Source organism: Nipponia nippon, unplaced genomic scaffold (genome assembly GCF_047370975.1).
Source record: "Nipponia nippon isolate SJK-2023a ecotype South Korea unplaced genomic scaffold, ASM4737097v1 scaffold_1, whole genome shotgun sequence".
Lineage (NCBI taxonomy): Eukaryota > Metazoa > Chordata > Aves > Pelecaniformes > Threskiornithidae > Nipponia > Nipponia nippon.
In genome coordinates this window covers 139,044,262-139,060,150 of record NW_028262290.1, presented here as the reverse complement: position 1 = coordinate 139,060,150, position 15,889 = coordinate 139,044,262, and the positions used below count along the sequence as shown (strand labels likewise).

At 41.0% G+C, this 15,889-nt stretch overlaps 2 protein-coding genes across 8 annotated transcripts in view; one reads left to right on the top strand and one right to left on the bottom strand.

Annotated features, from left to right (window-relative positions):
- Positions 1-211: 211 nt before the first annotated feature.
- RPA3 (replication protein A3) lies at positions 212-3,933 on the bottom strand. The gene is made up of 4 exons (XM_009465204.2): positions 3,784-3,933; positions 3,402-3,476; positions 1,239-1,347; positions 212-774 (listed from the first exon to the last, which is right to left on the bottom strand). Exons 1-4 carry the CDS (start codon positions 3,880-3,882, stop codon positions 692-694), a joined length of 366 nt encoding a protein of 121 aa, XP_009463479.1. The 5' UTR covers positions 3,883-3,933; the 3' UTR covers positions 212-691.
- The window catches only part of UMAD1 (UBAP1-MVB12-associated (UMA) domain containing 1), an 82,706-nt gene continuing 70,221 nt past the window's right edge, over positions 3,405-15,889 (top strand). The window contains exons 1-3 of one of the 7 annotated variants that reach the window (XM_087774349.1): positions 4,187-4,750; positions 8,295-8,422; positions 10,751-10,863. In XM_087774349.1, the coding sequence (XP_087630475.1) occupies positions 10,782-10,863 (82 nt within the window). In that variant the 5' untranslated portion in view covers positions 4,187-4,750; positions 8,295-8,422; positions 10,751-10,781. Of the gene's footprint in view, positions 3,835-3,960; positions 4,047-4,186; positions 4,751-7,698; positions 8,212-8,294; positions 8,423-10,750; positions 10,864-15,889 lie in introns of those variants that run through there. The other 6 variants (XM_087774343.1, XM_087774335.1, XM_087774320.1 and 3 more) reach the window with 6 other exon arrangements.

The window sequence follows — 15,889 nt, the reverse complement described above, 5'->3', positions numbered from 1 at the left end:
CTCCCACCAGGAATGAAGGTTGTGATGGGAAGTCAACTGCGCTTGAAATCCCCAGCCCTGAGTAGACATCTTCCAAGAGTTTAACGTCAGTGCAAAAGGCAAGCACCTCGTACTCCACTTTGTTAAAATTACCTGTCTCAGGTAAAATAGAACAGGAGTCACCGTATATCACTGGAAACAGCACTCTAACATGTAATACTGACACGAATAGTTAAATGTAGTCAGATCTTTTTTATTGCAGAAGAGACCATTTTCAAGATGCAAAATATCCCCCCCATGTCCAATAAATTTGTATCAAAGCAAATGAAATTAAAAAATCTTTACATTAAAACCCCACCAAATGTCTTCAATACAAGTTTCCTGTAAAGTATCCTAGAACCTGTACACCATCAACAAAGAGATGCCTACAAAACTTCAGTTTCTAGCAAGTCCGATCCAACAACAGAACACTCCTCATGGATGTGAAAGGGTTAAATATATACAGACAGTCAGATATCCACAGAAGTGTTCTCCTTCTTGCTGAATAAATACATTTTCAAGGAAAACATTCTTCACTGGCAATACATGGCACACGGAACAGCATCTTGTCAGTGTATTTGTTGGAAATAAATCCAACTGTTCTCACGCTGTCAGGCAAGAAAGCTACAGTGCTGTTGTCCCCTCTGAAGCTCTAAATATACACTAAGAAAAATTAATTGTTCCTCCCAGTGCCGAACGGGAAGTATTCAGGGAATTCATGAATAATTTTTAGTGCTTCATTGTAGAGTTCCAGATCTGAAAGAGGGCAAAGAAAATGGTTACAATGCATAAGTTAAATTCCCCACAAGCAAACGACAGCATTAAAGCACTGCTTATTTTAAAGCTGCATAGCTGAGCGTTCCCAGTCTCCCTCATCCTCCTGTTTTCCCAAGGCAGCTGTGCTCTCATTGCTTGCTTTCTGGAGGGTTACTTTTAGGCCTGCTAGCTGCACAACCACACAAGGTCTGAATGATCAGACCATGGCAATGATCTAGACTGGCTCCAGCTTCGAGTTAGTCCCTACAGTTTGACAGTGAAACTGTATATTTTGTACAGAATTTTTTCCCATGATACTCTCCTTTTCTACGTTCTACTCCGTATCTGGCAGCTTGAATAAAGACCTTGTCCTTCAGAAAAGATAATCAGGCTCTCCCTTCTTACTTGTTGAAGCAGAGTTCAGAACTCAAAATGAATTTGTCATAATATATATTCTTACTTACCAAATGGACTTTTATCTTCTCTGAACTGGACATACGACATGCACATGATGGTTGCCTGATTTGTTACTCTTCCCACTACTTCAAGAACTCCTGAAATCTCTTCATCTAGCTAGAAAACATATCAAATACGAAATTAGTATCACTAAGTTAGCTGCTGTCTCTACCGCACAGCACTTAAGCTAGGAACTCTCCACAACTGATGGTTTGTTCATGACAGATTCTGTTCCATGTCAAACGATACAGTACTACTGAACAACCCTCCCCTCAAAAAAAACTCACAGAAGCCTTGAGCCACTTCCAGATTTGCAGTTTTTGTAACAGCCAATTTAGTACTGACACAAAAAAATATACGAAGAAGCATCAGAGGGAAGACACCAGTTTCTAAGTATATAAAACCATGCCATTTAATCACTGAACAGAGACTGATCTAGGACACAGAGAGCAGAAGAATCCGTGTTTTAATGTGCTGCATTCAAACCTGAGTGAAGTATAGAACTCTGTAAGAGCTAAGGAGGTACCACACATACCAGAGAACAGTTCCAGTATTCCAGATTCAGGAGGTATAACTGGAAATTATTTCTTAAGTAATTTGTCAGTAAGTGTTCAGAATAAAAAGACATTGACAATAACAAGCCTTTGGTTGAACAAGGAAAAAAAAGGGCAAAAATCTTGCTCCAAAATCATATAGCTTGAACATGTTTTCTTTCTTTCTTAAGATACTGATTTTAAGAGTGCAGTACTATTTCAGTACTGTTCTTCCAATACCTAACTCTTACTTTTAACTTCCTAGTAAGTCTCCTTGAACACAGCAATAGATTCCCTCCCCTCTGCATAATTTTGGGTTTCTCTGTTGAAAGAAGGAACTACACACATGCAAACAAAGGAATCTATTAAAGGAGAAAAAAAGTTAGAAAGCATTTTGATTAGCAAATCTAGGAGTTCCTCCATTCACATTAGGCAAACCAGAGAGACAAACCTGGAGTGTTTTTTCTGCTCACACCAGTTTCTCCTACAGCAGTAGAACACAGACTGTGAAGTGCCCAACATTGCAGCTATGCATTTATGAAATTCGACCATTTACTCTGTTACGGAAAGTTGTGGGATTTTTGGTCAGATGCTGACATCTGAAGTTTTAACAACCCAAGGCAGGAAACCTTTTCGTGAACTCAAGATTGGGAGACAGGCAGAACTTGTAGGAAAGACATTTTCTTGCAGTTTGAATTCAGCATGCTTCACATTCATAAGACAAAACTCTTTGCCAGATTAAAATGCATTTCTCATCAACAAGGAGAGACTCCTGTCTTGAAAGTCAGAGAGCACCATGTGCAATTATTTCACATGGAAATGGCGAGATTTCTCAGCGTTTAACAACTCATTCAGAGAAAAAGATGTGAAGACTACACATATGCTCAGATAAGCTAGAGCATTTGCCATCACAACGAAAATAATCCTTTAATTACAACATTTGCTAGAAGGAAAAAAAATACTTAAAGACAGAAGAGAATGCCCGGTCCTTTAGTGGTACATGATAACAAAGGAAGCAACAGTTTTGTGCAACAGTTTTGTGCAATAGTTATAAGCATATCTTATACCCATTGCATTAATTGCTTGATTTTTTATTTTTTAAGAAAGAATGCTTCAAGCTAACTATGAAGTTTACTGGAATGCTATGACAAGTGTTCTAAGAGGATACAGAAATGACAACTCAAAAAAAGTCTTGAGAATACTATATTCTTGGGTTTTTTGGATTATCGACACAAAATATTCTGTTAGGCATATAAAGGCAATAAGAAAAAAGGAGGGAAAAGTGAAATTAAAATAAATCTAATACAGGTAGTGGGATATATTACACTGTAAACAACGAATAGAGTAAGACAAAGTAGCCAGATAGGGATGTCTCTGACAAGGAATGAGTTCTCTCTCTTTAACACCAGCTGAAAATTGATGAAGACCGAGGCAGTTCATGAATATGAAGACTGCAAGTTAGCTGGAAGATTTAGAAGCAGAGGCAATGAAACATAGGTGGAAAAGAGAGAAACCAGGGATTTTTTTTTTTTTCTCCTGACTAAAAACTCAATACACGCAAGGCACGCACAGGTTTTAGAAGGCACAAAACCTCCGGTATCCACAAACGGCAACATCGAGTATTTCCCTTTAACTTACAGGTTCGCTCAGCTCCACAGTCGTATGCTTTCCTTCTCCATCCGAAAGTACGAGAAACTTCCCAGTGGGATGAATCTACAAAAAAACCATCAGGCCCGTGCGCTCAAAAGGCAGCTGTAAGCGTTACAGGTTGAGTCGCCTCAACCAGAACTGCGCAGCGGGCCCTTCTCCGTGGGATCCGACCGTTACGGCCGCCTCCCGCCCTGCCCCCGGGCTGACTGGAGCCGCCGGCCTCCCTCAGGCCAGGCCGCGACGCGCCGCACCAGGCAAAGCGACAGCCTCCCCACACAGGGCCCCAGCCCGCAGCGCACCCCGGGGCGAGGCCCTACCCAGGGCGTCAGGGCCCAAAGGGCAGCAGCCGACCGCCGAGCAGATGACGGACCTTCTCGACGCGGCCCACGAAGCAGACGGGCTTCCCGATGTGCTGCGCCAGGTGACCGGTGGCGATGCGCTTCCGCGGTACCTCATGAACGTCCTCCATCTCGGCGCGATTTCCCGCCCTTTGCGGAGGGGAGGGGCGCCGTTACCCCTGGTAACGGGGGGGGGGGGGAGCGTCGGGGCGGGACTTCCACTTGGCCTGACGCGATCCGGAAGCGGCGGCGGCGGTTGGTGAGCGGCGGCGGCATCGGGCGGGCGGGCCGGCCGGTGGGTGACAGCGGGGCGGGTGTCGCCGCGGCGGGGAGGCCGGCGGAGGGGGGGCTGAGCCCCGGGGAAGCCGGGTCCGCCGGCTTCCCCGGGGCTCAGCCCCCCCCCCGCCGGCCTCCCCGCCGCGGCCCGGCCGGCCCCTTCCAGCCCTATCTGATGTATATTTTGTCATTTAATCCTTTTCTCTTAAATTACCCCATATTTTCCTTCCCCTAACAGCCGTTTTCCCTCTGCCTTTAGTTACTGGTTCCCCTCAGGTCACCGCTGCCCGAGGCTAGTCACCCGTCTGTTAACCCTCGCTTGTTTTACAGGCCGTAGTCGATATCCAAAACGTTGCGTGTTACAGCTGCGATACCCGCGCATTTCCACAGACACAAGTAAAAATTGGGAGAGGGGTGGCTGGAGGGCAGCCCTGCAGAAAGGGACCTGGGGGTGCTGGTCGACAGCAGGCTCAATGCGAGTCAGCAGTGTGCCCTGGCAGCCCAGAGGGCAAACCGCATCTGGGGTGCATCAAACACAGCATCACCAGCTGGTCAAAAGAGGTGATTATCCCGCTGTATTCAGCGTTGGTGCGGCCTCACCTCGAGTGCGGTGTGCAATTCTGGGCCCCACAATTTAAGAGCAATGTTCAGGTCCTTGAATGTGCCCAGAGGAAGGCAACAAAGCTGGTAAAAGGGCTGGAAGGAATGTCCTATGAGGAGCAGGTAAGGACCTTGGGCTTGTCTAGTTTGGAGAAAAGGAGTCTGAGGGGCGACCTCATGGCTCTCTACAGCTCCCTGAGGAGGGGAAGCAGGGAGGGAGGTGCTGATCTCTTCTCCCTGGGATCCAGCGATAGCATGCATGGGAATGGCTCAAAGCTGCGCCAGGGAAGGTTTAGGCTGGACACTAGCAAGCATTTCTCTACCGAGAAGGTGGCCAAACACTGGAACAGGCTTCCTAGAGAGGTGGTTAATGCCCCAAGCCTGTCAGTGTTTAAGAGGCATTTGGACAGTGCCCTTAAAGGTTTTAAAGCAGAGATCTCATAAATGTAACAGTTGGAGCAAGATGCAGCAGGCTGCTGCAAAGTGGCTCTTCTACGGCTATTTGTCTGACATGTTTGAAGGGTCAGCTGTTAGAAAAACACATTGTAGAAGTTCTTACAAATATGTGTCTGTATCATGCTTAGCAGCTGTTGAAGGTCTGCAGTCAAAAGAGAACTGTTCGCAGGGAAAGAAGTAGGTTTCAACCTATTGAGTATTTTATCTAGTAAACACCTAGCTTCCTATTGTATCTAATAAACACCTAGCTTTCTATTTTAGCATTTTCTGTCTTCTTCAGGGTTTTGAATGTTGACATTGGTTTGAGTACTGTTATTTCACTCCTGGCTTTGCCTTTGTCACCTATCCTTTTATTGTCTGACTTGATTGTGGTTGATTTTTTATGATTCAGCATCTTTGAGTGTTTTTATAGTATGGTAATTTCGGTTGCATAGTTCTTGGTATGTCTACTTCCCTTAAATTTTGTGAGAATTTTAAAAATAAATATTCACATTTTATGTAAGTAAAAAAGTCTTTGTTGGTGTGTTGTTATATATATATATATCCCATTTTTGTACCTGTGTTTCTCTTGACACTTATTTTCCTTTCTTCTGTTTTCAAGAAGCACAAACTAAAGGAATATGACTAATGGTAATGCCAGATAAAAGAAATGATATGTTGTATTTTTTTCTTCTTCTTCACATAGTAACTTAGAGTAGGCCAAAAGCTTTTAAATTGTTCTTTTGGTGTCACAGAGAAATCTTTTCAACATGCACGTTCTTGACTCTTAAATTGGTTGTTTTCATGTCATAAGGAGGGCTGTACAGGGCTGTAAACATCTTGCTTTTTTTCTGATTGCTACTTTATTGGTGAATCACAGCAGATGCTAATATGGAAGAGAGAATTGCTGTGATGCTCTCATTTTTCTCTTACCATAGATTATCTAGCTTGAACTGCTAGATATGAAATTCTGGTTCTTTCTTTAAGGTCAGTTTTGTATCTTGTTCTGACCTCGTTTCATAATTTACGTAATTACCGGCAGTGCCACTGCAATTCTATTTTGCTCTATTCCTGGGCACCCTCTCTTTATCGTAGTCTGCATCTTTGGTGTTTTTAATATTAAATTACCTTTCTCCCTCTGTCACTTGTGAACATGCAGGAAAAAGCTGAAAAGTAATGCTAAGTATGCTAGGATCTTCATTGCATAGAAAAAATTTATTGGATTTAACGTATTGGTTTGGCCCAAAGGTCACCCATACTTCTTGTCAAAGGAGACTGACAAAATGCAGGAGGAATAAATTAACCCCTTTGTGCAGCTCTGTAACTCATCCTTGTCCAGTCCCACGTATGTTCTCGGAGCCTCACAGAAAGACAAAATATTTTTTGCAGCCTCACAGAATTGCTATAGTTCACAGTTTATTACTTGCTAATGAGTGAAGCAGTGCCAAAAGCATTATTCTTAACTATCAACGATTGAGATTGGAGAAAGAAAAAATTGTGTTCACTTTTTGGTGAGGGGGAAACATGAGGAGAAGGGAATTGCATATTCCTACCAAGGGAGATTTTTATCTTTGGGCAGTGAATTCAATTTCAAGTCTCCTATAGAAATAAAATTAATCCCATCTGGAAGGGAAAAGTGCTGTGCTACATAGGAGAAATTACTGCAAGAACGTGGTACTATCTCTGAATGGTGGGTGTATTTTCCGTGATTTTGTGCTGACAGCTTTTTAAAAAAAAACCCCACAGCTAAGTGCTTTTTTCTCTAGTGTGTGTGACCATGCATCCAGGTCCACAAATGTAATTTTTACTCTGAAATGAAACTTGTGCGGAAACTGGTTGTTCTCAGCTTTCGTTAACTGAAACCTCATCTTATCTACAAGTAGTAAAACTCCAGCCTGATTCTGCAAGTGCTTAAACTGTGTTCTTATCTTCCAAAAGCACGAGTGTTTCCATTCAGCTCTGTGTTTCTTTGTTGGACAGGGGCTTTGTTCTGTTTTTAACATGCAATTCAAGAAATTTAGTGGTTGCATTTCCTGTTGCTGGAGAGATTTACGTTTACTTTTGAAGTACCACAGTTGATAAAATTCTTAGGAGAGCAAATATCACAAATGTCCCAGCATTGCCTGTCTACAGCTTTTCCTTTACCTATGCCATACTGTATACAGCTCTACTTTTTGTTTCTGTGTCCCCCTTCTGTTTTGTTAGTCGTTCTTTGTTATTTAGTTTAAACTTAATATTGTGTTCAGCAAAGGTACTGAAATACTGCAAGTAGTAGTTGGTGAGCTCCTTCCCCCACATCAGTTATGCAGACCTGAGATCTACAAGCACACGTTTTGTTTCTAAGTGGTGAACACCCCGAGAAGGTAACAGCCTCACTAAGCATGTTAGTCTTTTTAATATGTGGATTCCTTACCACCTCCCCAGCATTCAAAATTACAAAATACAACATATGCTATTGTCTTACCGCTGGACCAGCGGTTTCAACAGTGTAAGAACTTAATGCCTGAGCTTAGGGGGTATTTTTGTTAGCTTTGTTTGTTTTTCTGCTTCAAGCGAAAGGATGCGTGGGGTTTTTTTGTTTTGTTTTCTGTTTGATAAGTACTGCTGGCAGTGGAATTAAGTTAAAGCTACTTCAGAAACTGAAAACTACAAAGTAAAGATCCACCCTCATGTATGTAGATAAGGTGAATTTTGTGGGTTTTAGAAAAAATTGGGATACTCAGGCTGCTTTCTGTCAATGAACGGAAAAAATCTCGTATGTGAAAGTGCTTGTAACATTAATTTGGCTAGATCAAATTGTACTGATTGTTAATTTACTCTGAATTGAAATGTCTGTTGTCCTTTGAGCGGTGAAGTTTAGGTATGTTAAATACGCAGGATTTAGAAGACGACAAACGCATGGTTTCCTATGCAACTCTTTTGTGCCACGTATATACTGATTAAGATGCAAGAAAGAAAGGAAGGGGAACACTGTGATAGAGCAGAAAACTGTACAATAATGCAGATCTCAAAGAGAAAAAAATGTGATTGGAGCAACTACAGCTCTGACACCTGAAGTGGCTGGCTGGAATCTGAGCCTTTACCAAAGCTATCTGTGAGATTTTACACATCAAGTTGATTTTGCATCTTGTTGCACACTTAGGATGAAGGTAAAATTGCATTTTAAACTGTTCCACAACTGCCTCTCCGTCATACATCATCGGAGCAGAAACCTGACTCTTGAGCATTACAGCACAGGTTTTTACCACTTGAGCTATGGGACTGACAACCCTAATTGGTAGCAGGAGAAGACTTACTCCCCGAGGGCTGAAAAAGGAATATGCTGCTGGCGCCATGTGTTGAGCCTGGGTGTGGGGGAAGGTAAGGAATAAATGAGATAATTAGGAGTTTCTACTGTGTAATCTCCACGGAACTGGAAATATCAGTATTTCACGTGGTGAGGTGGTAAGGTAGGAAAACAAGCAAAAAGGAATAAAGTGCAGATAAGTAACGTTGTTTTTTTTTTTTAATTACTGCATACCTGGGATTGGATGGTTTGTTCTGTTCTTGTACATCAGTGTAGTTTATTTGGTTGCTAGAAATTGCACTGCATCAGCATAAGCTGGCCAGCCTGAGGGGTATTGAGTTTTTAAGTGTCAGGTATCAGGCCACAGTTTGAATCACTGCTGCTTTTGCCATGTTCTATTTATATACTGTTCCTGAAAGCCAGTGCTTACACTTCATACAGGACTTTCTGTGATCTGGAGTATGTGTTTGCTATGGCTTGTAACAGCAGAGTGTGAGGCAGTTTATATGTGGTGAATAGTCAGTGCTGATTGTGCAGTTAATTGCTATAGGTCACTGTCTAGGGCAAAAAAAGTCTTGGTTATGGTACCACGAATATTTGGGTGGGAAGTGAGGAATTCCGGCAAATAATTCATCCAGGATTTTTATCTTTCTTTCTTTTATTTTTTTTAAGTCCAAATGCTACATGGTAGCATTCTTCTCTCTGTCCCACCTTCTAAAGAGTCGTCTTTGTTAAATTTAGCGTGAAATAATGTTATCGAAACTTGACACTGTACACCTCTTTTCTTTAGACTGGAGTCCTTTCCTCTGTTGGAGGTGTATATTAGACGTTGCTATCAGTTTGTCAGTCCCTTCTCCTTCAAATGTTGGTGTCTGCAAAGTAAATCAGGATTCTGCTCCTCAAACTCTACTTAAAACTTGAAATTACATTATCCTACTTTTCCTGATTTTATATTGGTATTTTAGTAGAGAAGAGCTTCACGTACCTTTCTTTAAACCTTCCTCTCTGCATTTGGCACACAGTGTGTTTCAGCCAGACCACAGGCTGCTCCATACGTTGGTCTTGTCCAGTGATCCGAGTTCAGCCTGCGGGGGCTGGAGGCGAGTGCACCTTCAAGGGGTGGCTGCTGCTGTGGTGCCTCTTTCCTTTTCTCATTGTCCCAGCGCTACGGACAGAGCTGCTGTTGCGGGAGGAGGCTGGGGAGACTCAGTTGCTGCATTCAGTGGTGCCTGTTAGGTAGAAAACAGAAAGTAGGTGGTGGTACGTTGGTAGTCCTCTCAGTAAGCTGAACCTGTGAATACGTGCTTTGTATAGTTCTGTTGGTTGTTCTTCACAGGAGTGATGCTTCCTTATAAAGCTTTTCTCATAACTTTTCTTGAAAGAAGAGAAACTTCCTTGAGTCTGCATCTTAAAGTTCAGAATAATTAGAGAATTTGCTTAGAAGAATGTTTCATGATGTATTCATGTTTATGGGGTGGTTCATAGGACTTAATTTTGTAAAAGCTGTCCCAGCTGCCTATTTTTGGCTAATGCTCGTGGGGTTTTTAATATGAATTTGTCCTTCTTAAGCTATTCAGAATTGCTTCTATGTGATCTTCCAGTCTTGAGAGAGAAGAGATACTGAGCATAATCTTTTGCAGTTAATGTTTTTATCCCGCTGGTTTCCTTGTTTTGCTCTAGCTGTTGTGAACTCAGAGTTCTTAGCTGCTTTGGAAGATTCTTTTAATGAATTATTGTTATGAAAAAATTGCAACATATTATTTTGTTGCATTTTCTTTTAAGGGAATCAGTGGTAACTATTAATCAAATACACCCAAGTGTTAAGCCATCACTAAGATTGCAAACTGGAAAAATGAAAATAGACACTATGCTAATCTTGTAGGGGTGGGTGGGTTGGTCTTGTTCATTGAGGCACAGACACTTAAGACTGAAAATCTCTAGTGGAATTTGCTTCATTCAAGTATTCCTTCATTATGAAGCTGCATTTTCTATAGGATCATGTTTTGAGCTTCAAAGTTTAGATGCTTTAGAACTAACTCTGATGAGAAAGTGTGTAACAACAATTCAAAGTAGCAAAAAATATGGAAACATGCTGGATAAATGCTGAAGGGAGTTTCCTTCTTTCACTTTCCTTTAGAAAAGTTGAATTTTTTTTTTTTTTAATGGTTCCACTGCATTCATAACTTTATAGAAGAGCCTTTTATACTTCACTCTCTTTTTGCCTGTTGAAGTCAATTGCTACATCAACAAGGTAACATCTGACATACAAATGCCTGATATTTCAAATCTGGTGATAAAGATTAAGGTGTAGTATCATGTACGTGGCCTTTGGCATGGTGTGACCTTCTTCTGGTAAATTCTGTTATCTTATGTTTATTTAATGTGTTTTGTCTTCATTTTAGATAACGACTTAGAAGAAAAAAAATAGAGGCTATGTTCAGCTTCTTCCGAAAAAGTCAAGATTCAAAGAAGGTTACAGTGCCAGAGAGAGAAGCAGATGGATTTGTTATTGTGGGTAAGTGGTGTTTCTGCATTAAGTGATTCTTATCATCTTTGCAATGTAAAAATTTCTCTGAGACGCTTAGACCAAATGAAATGTTAAGAGAAGTCACGATAAAAATTGTTCAGAATTCTTACTTTTCTTGAAGGAGTTCATATTCCTAGTCTCATCATTTGGACTAAATAGCTGAAGTTTTATGTACATAGGTACGAACTCTTATTCAAGAGCATTGAAATTGTAGTTTCTCGTTTTCCTCTCATATTGTGAACAAGGAGAAGTTATGTCTTTACAAAACAAGAAAGCTCAAAGTTGAGGCTTCTAGCTTTATGATTAGAGTTGTGGGAAGAGAATATCTTATTGTAGTTGTTAGAGGACTGTTTTTTTTCAGGTTCCTTCCTTTTAGTGTTACCCCCAAAGTCTTTTTATATTAGAAGCCAAGAAGCATCTGTGTATTTCCAGTCACATGGTGAATGTAGATGTTCTGTCTCAGAATCTGACTCTTGCTCAGTTTGATGAAAATTAAGCATTTTGGGGTTTTCGAAGTATTTTTGTTATTCAAAAACTAATTTGAAGTGTACTCACCTGTGAACTGGCTAAATTTGCAGCTTTAATCAAGCTCTTTCACAGTCCTGTAGGATGGCTCAAGTGTGCTGAAGATAAAGAATTTATTGCTGTCATGCTGTAACTGATCCTTTTCTTTTTCCTCTTTTGAAAATTTGTGTTTTCCTCCTTGTAAATCTGTCATCATCAATATTCAGCTTCTGCTGCTCTGATTTACTGACTTGTTCTTATCAGGTATCTTACAGTGTTTCTCCATTTAAGTGTTACTTCTTCTTGAGCATTTTCAAGTCACGAAAGCCTCTAGATTATAAAAATCTAGCTATGAGAGACTATTGGAACTCTTTCTGAGGAGAACTTATATTCTTTGAGGTAGTTATCCTTGAAATCAAACCTGATTTCACATCTGTGACTCTGTGTTGTCATGTTTAATGGTTCCCTTCCACTAGATTTTGTTCATCTGCACTGGTTTTGATGGCTACATCAAATCACTCCAGCACTTGCATTGTGGAACGGTCAAAGGAGACAAGTCGTCATCCCAAAAAAGTCTGGAGACCATTTAGAGTTTCAAATTCTGTAATAGGCAGAGAGTTCTGCACCCAAATGTTGCTTGTGTCCCACAATTGCTGGTCCTGATTCTGGATTCAATTTAGCTTTGTTCCTTTTTCCTGAAATGCTGTTAGTGACTATTTAAACTTTGTTCATTATAAATTCATATTAAATTAATCTGTTAAATATAAACTTAAGAACTATCAATTTTGCTTGAATCTTCCCTTATTTTATTTCTGTTTATTATTAGTCTTTGCTCAGACAGGAAGTTAATTTAGCAAACTGCAATGAAATGGATTGTAATTTCATCTTGCCTAACTTTTACTGGGCAAAAGAATTGCCGTCAGCCTTGTCAGTGGAGCATATCACTGTCTTGCTAGATGGATGTAGTTGCATATAGGTCAGCACTTAAGTGGATACTTATTTAGAAGTTTGTTTGTCTAGCAATAGTGGCAGCCAGAAAAAAAAAACAAACCCAAACTACAACACCTAGCTATTCTGCTAGTTACTTTTTTATTAGTCAGATGGGAGGTTCTGAATCTTTTTTAAACTTAGGTGTAAAATATTTCAGAATACCAGCACTAAATGTCTGTCTTTAAAAAATTTCCATAGGGTTATAGGACCATTAGTGTGAATACTCTGTAGGCGGTGAACACTCTTGAAGGGAGTGAGAATTTAATTTCTTATGTTTTAAGTTGGTTCCTAAACCCAGTCTTTCATTCAAAGAACAAAAAGCCTAGTTCACTGATATTCTGTGGAAATGGGAGGAGGTGCTTTGCTTTTCTTTCCTGGAGAAAGAAGAGGAAAAATACATCCTCAGGGGACGCTTACTCCTGATTTTCACTGTTGTGGTCAGGAGAGCTTGTCTGTCACAAATCCCTTGCAAGATTGTTCACACCATGCACCACTGATAAGGGCAGCCAGGAGTCTTACTGGAAGTCTGAATGAGACTTATCAGGAAAGAATCAAATGCCGTGTCCATTAAAGTATGAAAGAAATCTATTCAGTAATGTAGTGAGAGTACTGAGCATCACACTTAAATGTAGATAATGAAGTGTGATTTTCCTAACAATATTTAATTATTTTAATCTCTTTCTGTATCACCTGATGTTTGAAAAAGAGGGAAAAAGGTTCAACGCTTTATTGGGAAAGACGCACCAGAGCTATCATCCTGTCAAATCTTGAGGATATTTTTTTTTGTTTTCTGTTTTTTTTCATAACTCCTCCAAGTCCTGTTATATATTGTGGTATTTTAAATCTGCCTTTGCTTGTAGAATACCAACGCATTTGGAATTTCAGTATCTAAATACCTATTCTTTGACTAGAAAGATGACTCATAAAAACACTGGAAGCAACAAAAACAACTTTGCAGCATAGTAGCTGAAAGAAATTCTCTGTTTTAGCTTTTGGGGCAAATACTGCATGTGTGGGAGTCAAGAAAAAAGAATTCATAATTCACTCTCTACAAAATAAATATAAAATGTAATTTTCTACCAGGGACTAAAGCATTTTTATGTCTAACTACAGTTCACTTATTTTCCAGATACTGGTCATCTTATCTGTTCATGAAGCTGTAAAAGCGGTGCTTGTTCTGTAAGAAGCAGAACTATTACTCTGAAAAGGGAAAAGAGGCTCATGAAATACGCACAACACATGCGATTGGTTTTGATGAGTGAATCAATTGCAGAAATATGAAAAATGTTTCTGGTGTTTGCCTGATCATCACAAATAGTTTTTAAAGTTAACATTCTGAATGCCAGAATTCAGAAAACAATTCAGTTTTCAGTTAGCTTGGGGATCTTGAAGAGTAGTTGTTCTTAAGGAATTTCTCATGTTTTGTGGCTTTTGTAATATAGAATAAATTCCAGCCTACCATCCATTGCTAGCCACAGAGAAGAAGACAGGTTAGTGGTAGCATTTTGGTTTGGCACACAACTAAAAATCTCCCATCAGATCTCAAACATGCATGCAACTGGTAGTCCTAATCTCAAGCTAAGATGAGGAATTGAAAAACTGAGACAGCAATGCTGCTTCCCATGTGTGTTGGGCAAGAAGGTCAGAAACTCTGCGAAGATCCACATGGTGCTGGTGGGTGGTGAGTGTCTTTTGCTTGAAGACAACTGAAATATAGAATCATAGAATGGATTGGGTTGGAAGGGACCTTTAAAGATTATCTAGTCCAACCTTCTTGCCATGGGCAGGGACATCTTTCACTATGTCATGTTGTTCAAAGCCCTGTCCAACCTGACTTTGAACCCAACTTTTCTGGGCAGCCTGTTCCAGTGTCTTATCACCCTCATCATTAAAAAAATAATAATAAAAAAAAATTATCACAGAATGTTGTTCTGTATGTGCTCTTTAAAAAATACTGCTAAATGTTAATTTTGTTTTCAGGTTTCGTTTGAGATGCTGATGTGCAGGGTCTCAGTTACTTTTCCATAAAAATTTGAAGTAAGCTTGTGTGAGGGAGCAGCAAGTGCTGGTGGCTCCACTGGGCAGGTGAGCCTGCAGCTGGGTGAGGGTGCCGAAAGGGCAGGGGCTTGGGCAGAGACCTCACCAACGAGGGGTGCGGTCCCACGCTACCCAAGCAAGGACAACAGAGCAGGTCTGGTGATGGTGACCAAGGGTCAGCCAAGAGTCCAGTGATTGCCAGACAAGGCCACAGGGACAAAGCAGATCTGAGGCCAGGCTGGGAAGTCAGGTCAGAGGGTTGGGGTCATCGAGGTACACGGGCAGGCACAGGTATCCCTGTGGAGTGGCTTGGGCAAGGACCAAGAACCTGATGAGATGAGGCTTCTCCTGCAGCTCTTTGCCTGGACCCTGATGGATGTGCTCAGGCTGCACTGTGTCAGTACTGGCCATGGGCATGGACAGCCAAACCCCTGGGGCTGGGGAAGGGGCTGCTGAGCCTGGTGGTGCACTCGGGTCCAAACCGCCAGGATGGTTGCGTTGTCTCTCATTAGCATCTGGAGGAAGCACGGTTCTCTGAGGAGTTCTTGATCTGAGCCTTTGACTATGCCTGAGTTCAAGTCTGCTTTGTTTACTTTTAACTTGTGTTTTAAAGACCAATCTGTTTCATGGATTTAAGAGTTGTTGGTTTTTGTTTTGTTTTCTCTCAGGGATCTTTTAATGTCATAAATTGGAATGGAGTAAATGGCTTAGAGAAGCAGCTCAGTTGCTGGTGTTGAGAAACCTGATTTGTAAATGTATTTAACTTCCGTTTCTTCCTTGAACTTAGGACAGCTTCCTGTTTCATTTTTTTAGATGTAAACTAGCATGGATTTTCAATACTGACCAATGGCTATTATCTCAGAGCTCTGCTCTCAGCCTCAGATGCAGATCCCTAACAGGTGGCAGGGAGTATTGTTATTGACTTACAAGGAGCACTTAAGTGCCATCTGAAGGTTGTTTTCTGAGATTCAGCAATTTTGCTGTAGAGTTTTTCAAAGTTTCAAGGGTAAGTACCCAAGGAAAAATGGACAGGCATGGGATTCTTGTCAGTGTGGGGTGACTGTCACAGACGCAGGGAGGCCATGGCCATGGTGAGAAGGGTTGGTAGGAATTTTATAATGAAGATATACTCCTGCTCTGTAAACCTCCCTTTTCCCTACTGTGCTTTCCTAGATCCTTGGAGGCCATCTAGAACTAGTAAGCAAATTTTGGATTAACACCTATTTGTTATGCTTCTCACTATTGGAGCAAGCATGATTTTTGCCTGCTATGTTTCCTCTCAAGAGAACATAAATAGTCAAAGACACAAGAAATTAAGTGTATTGAAATCTCTTCCCCATAAGGAGAAGAGCATGTGGTATTTAAGTGAGTCTTGGATCTGTCAAATTACCCAACGTGTACCTTCTGTTTCAATGCTGACGTCTGAAGAGAAGGAGCTCTACAGAACAAACGGGGTCAGGCTTGCACCAACATCTAAAACCTC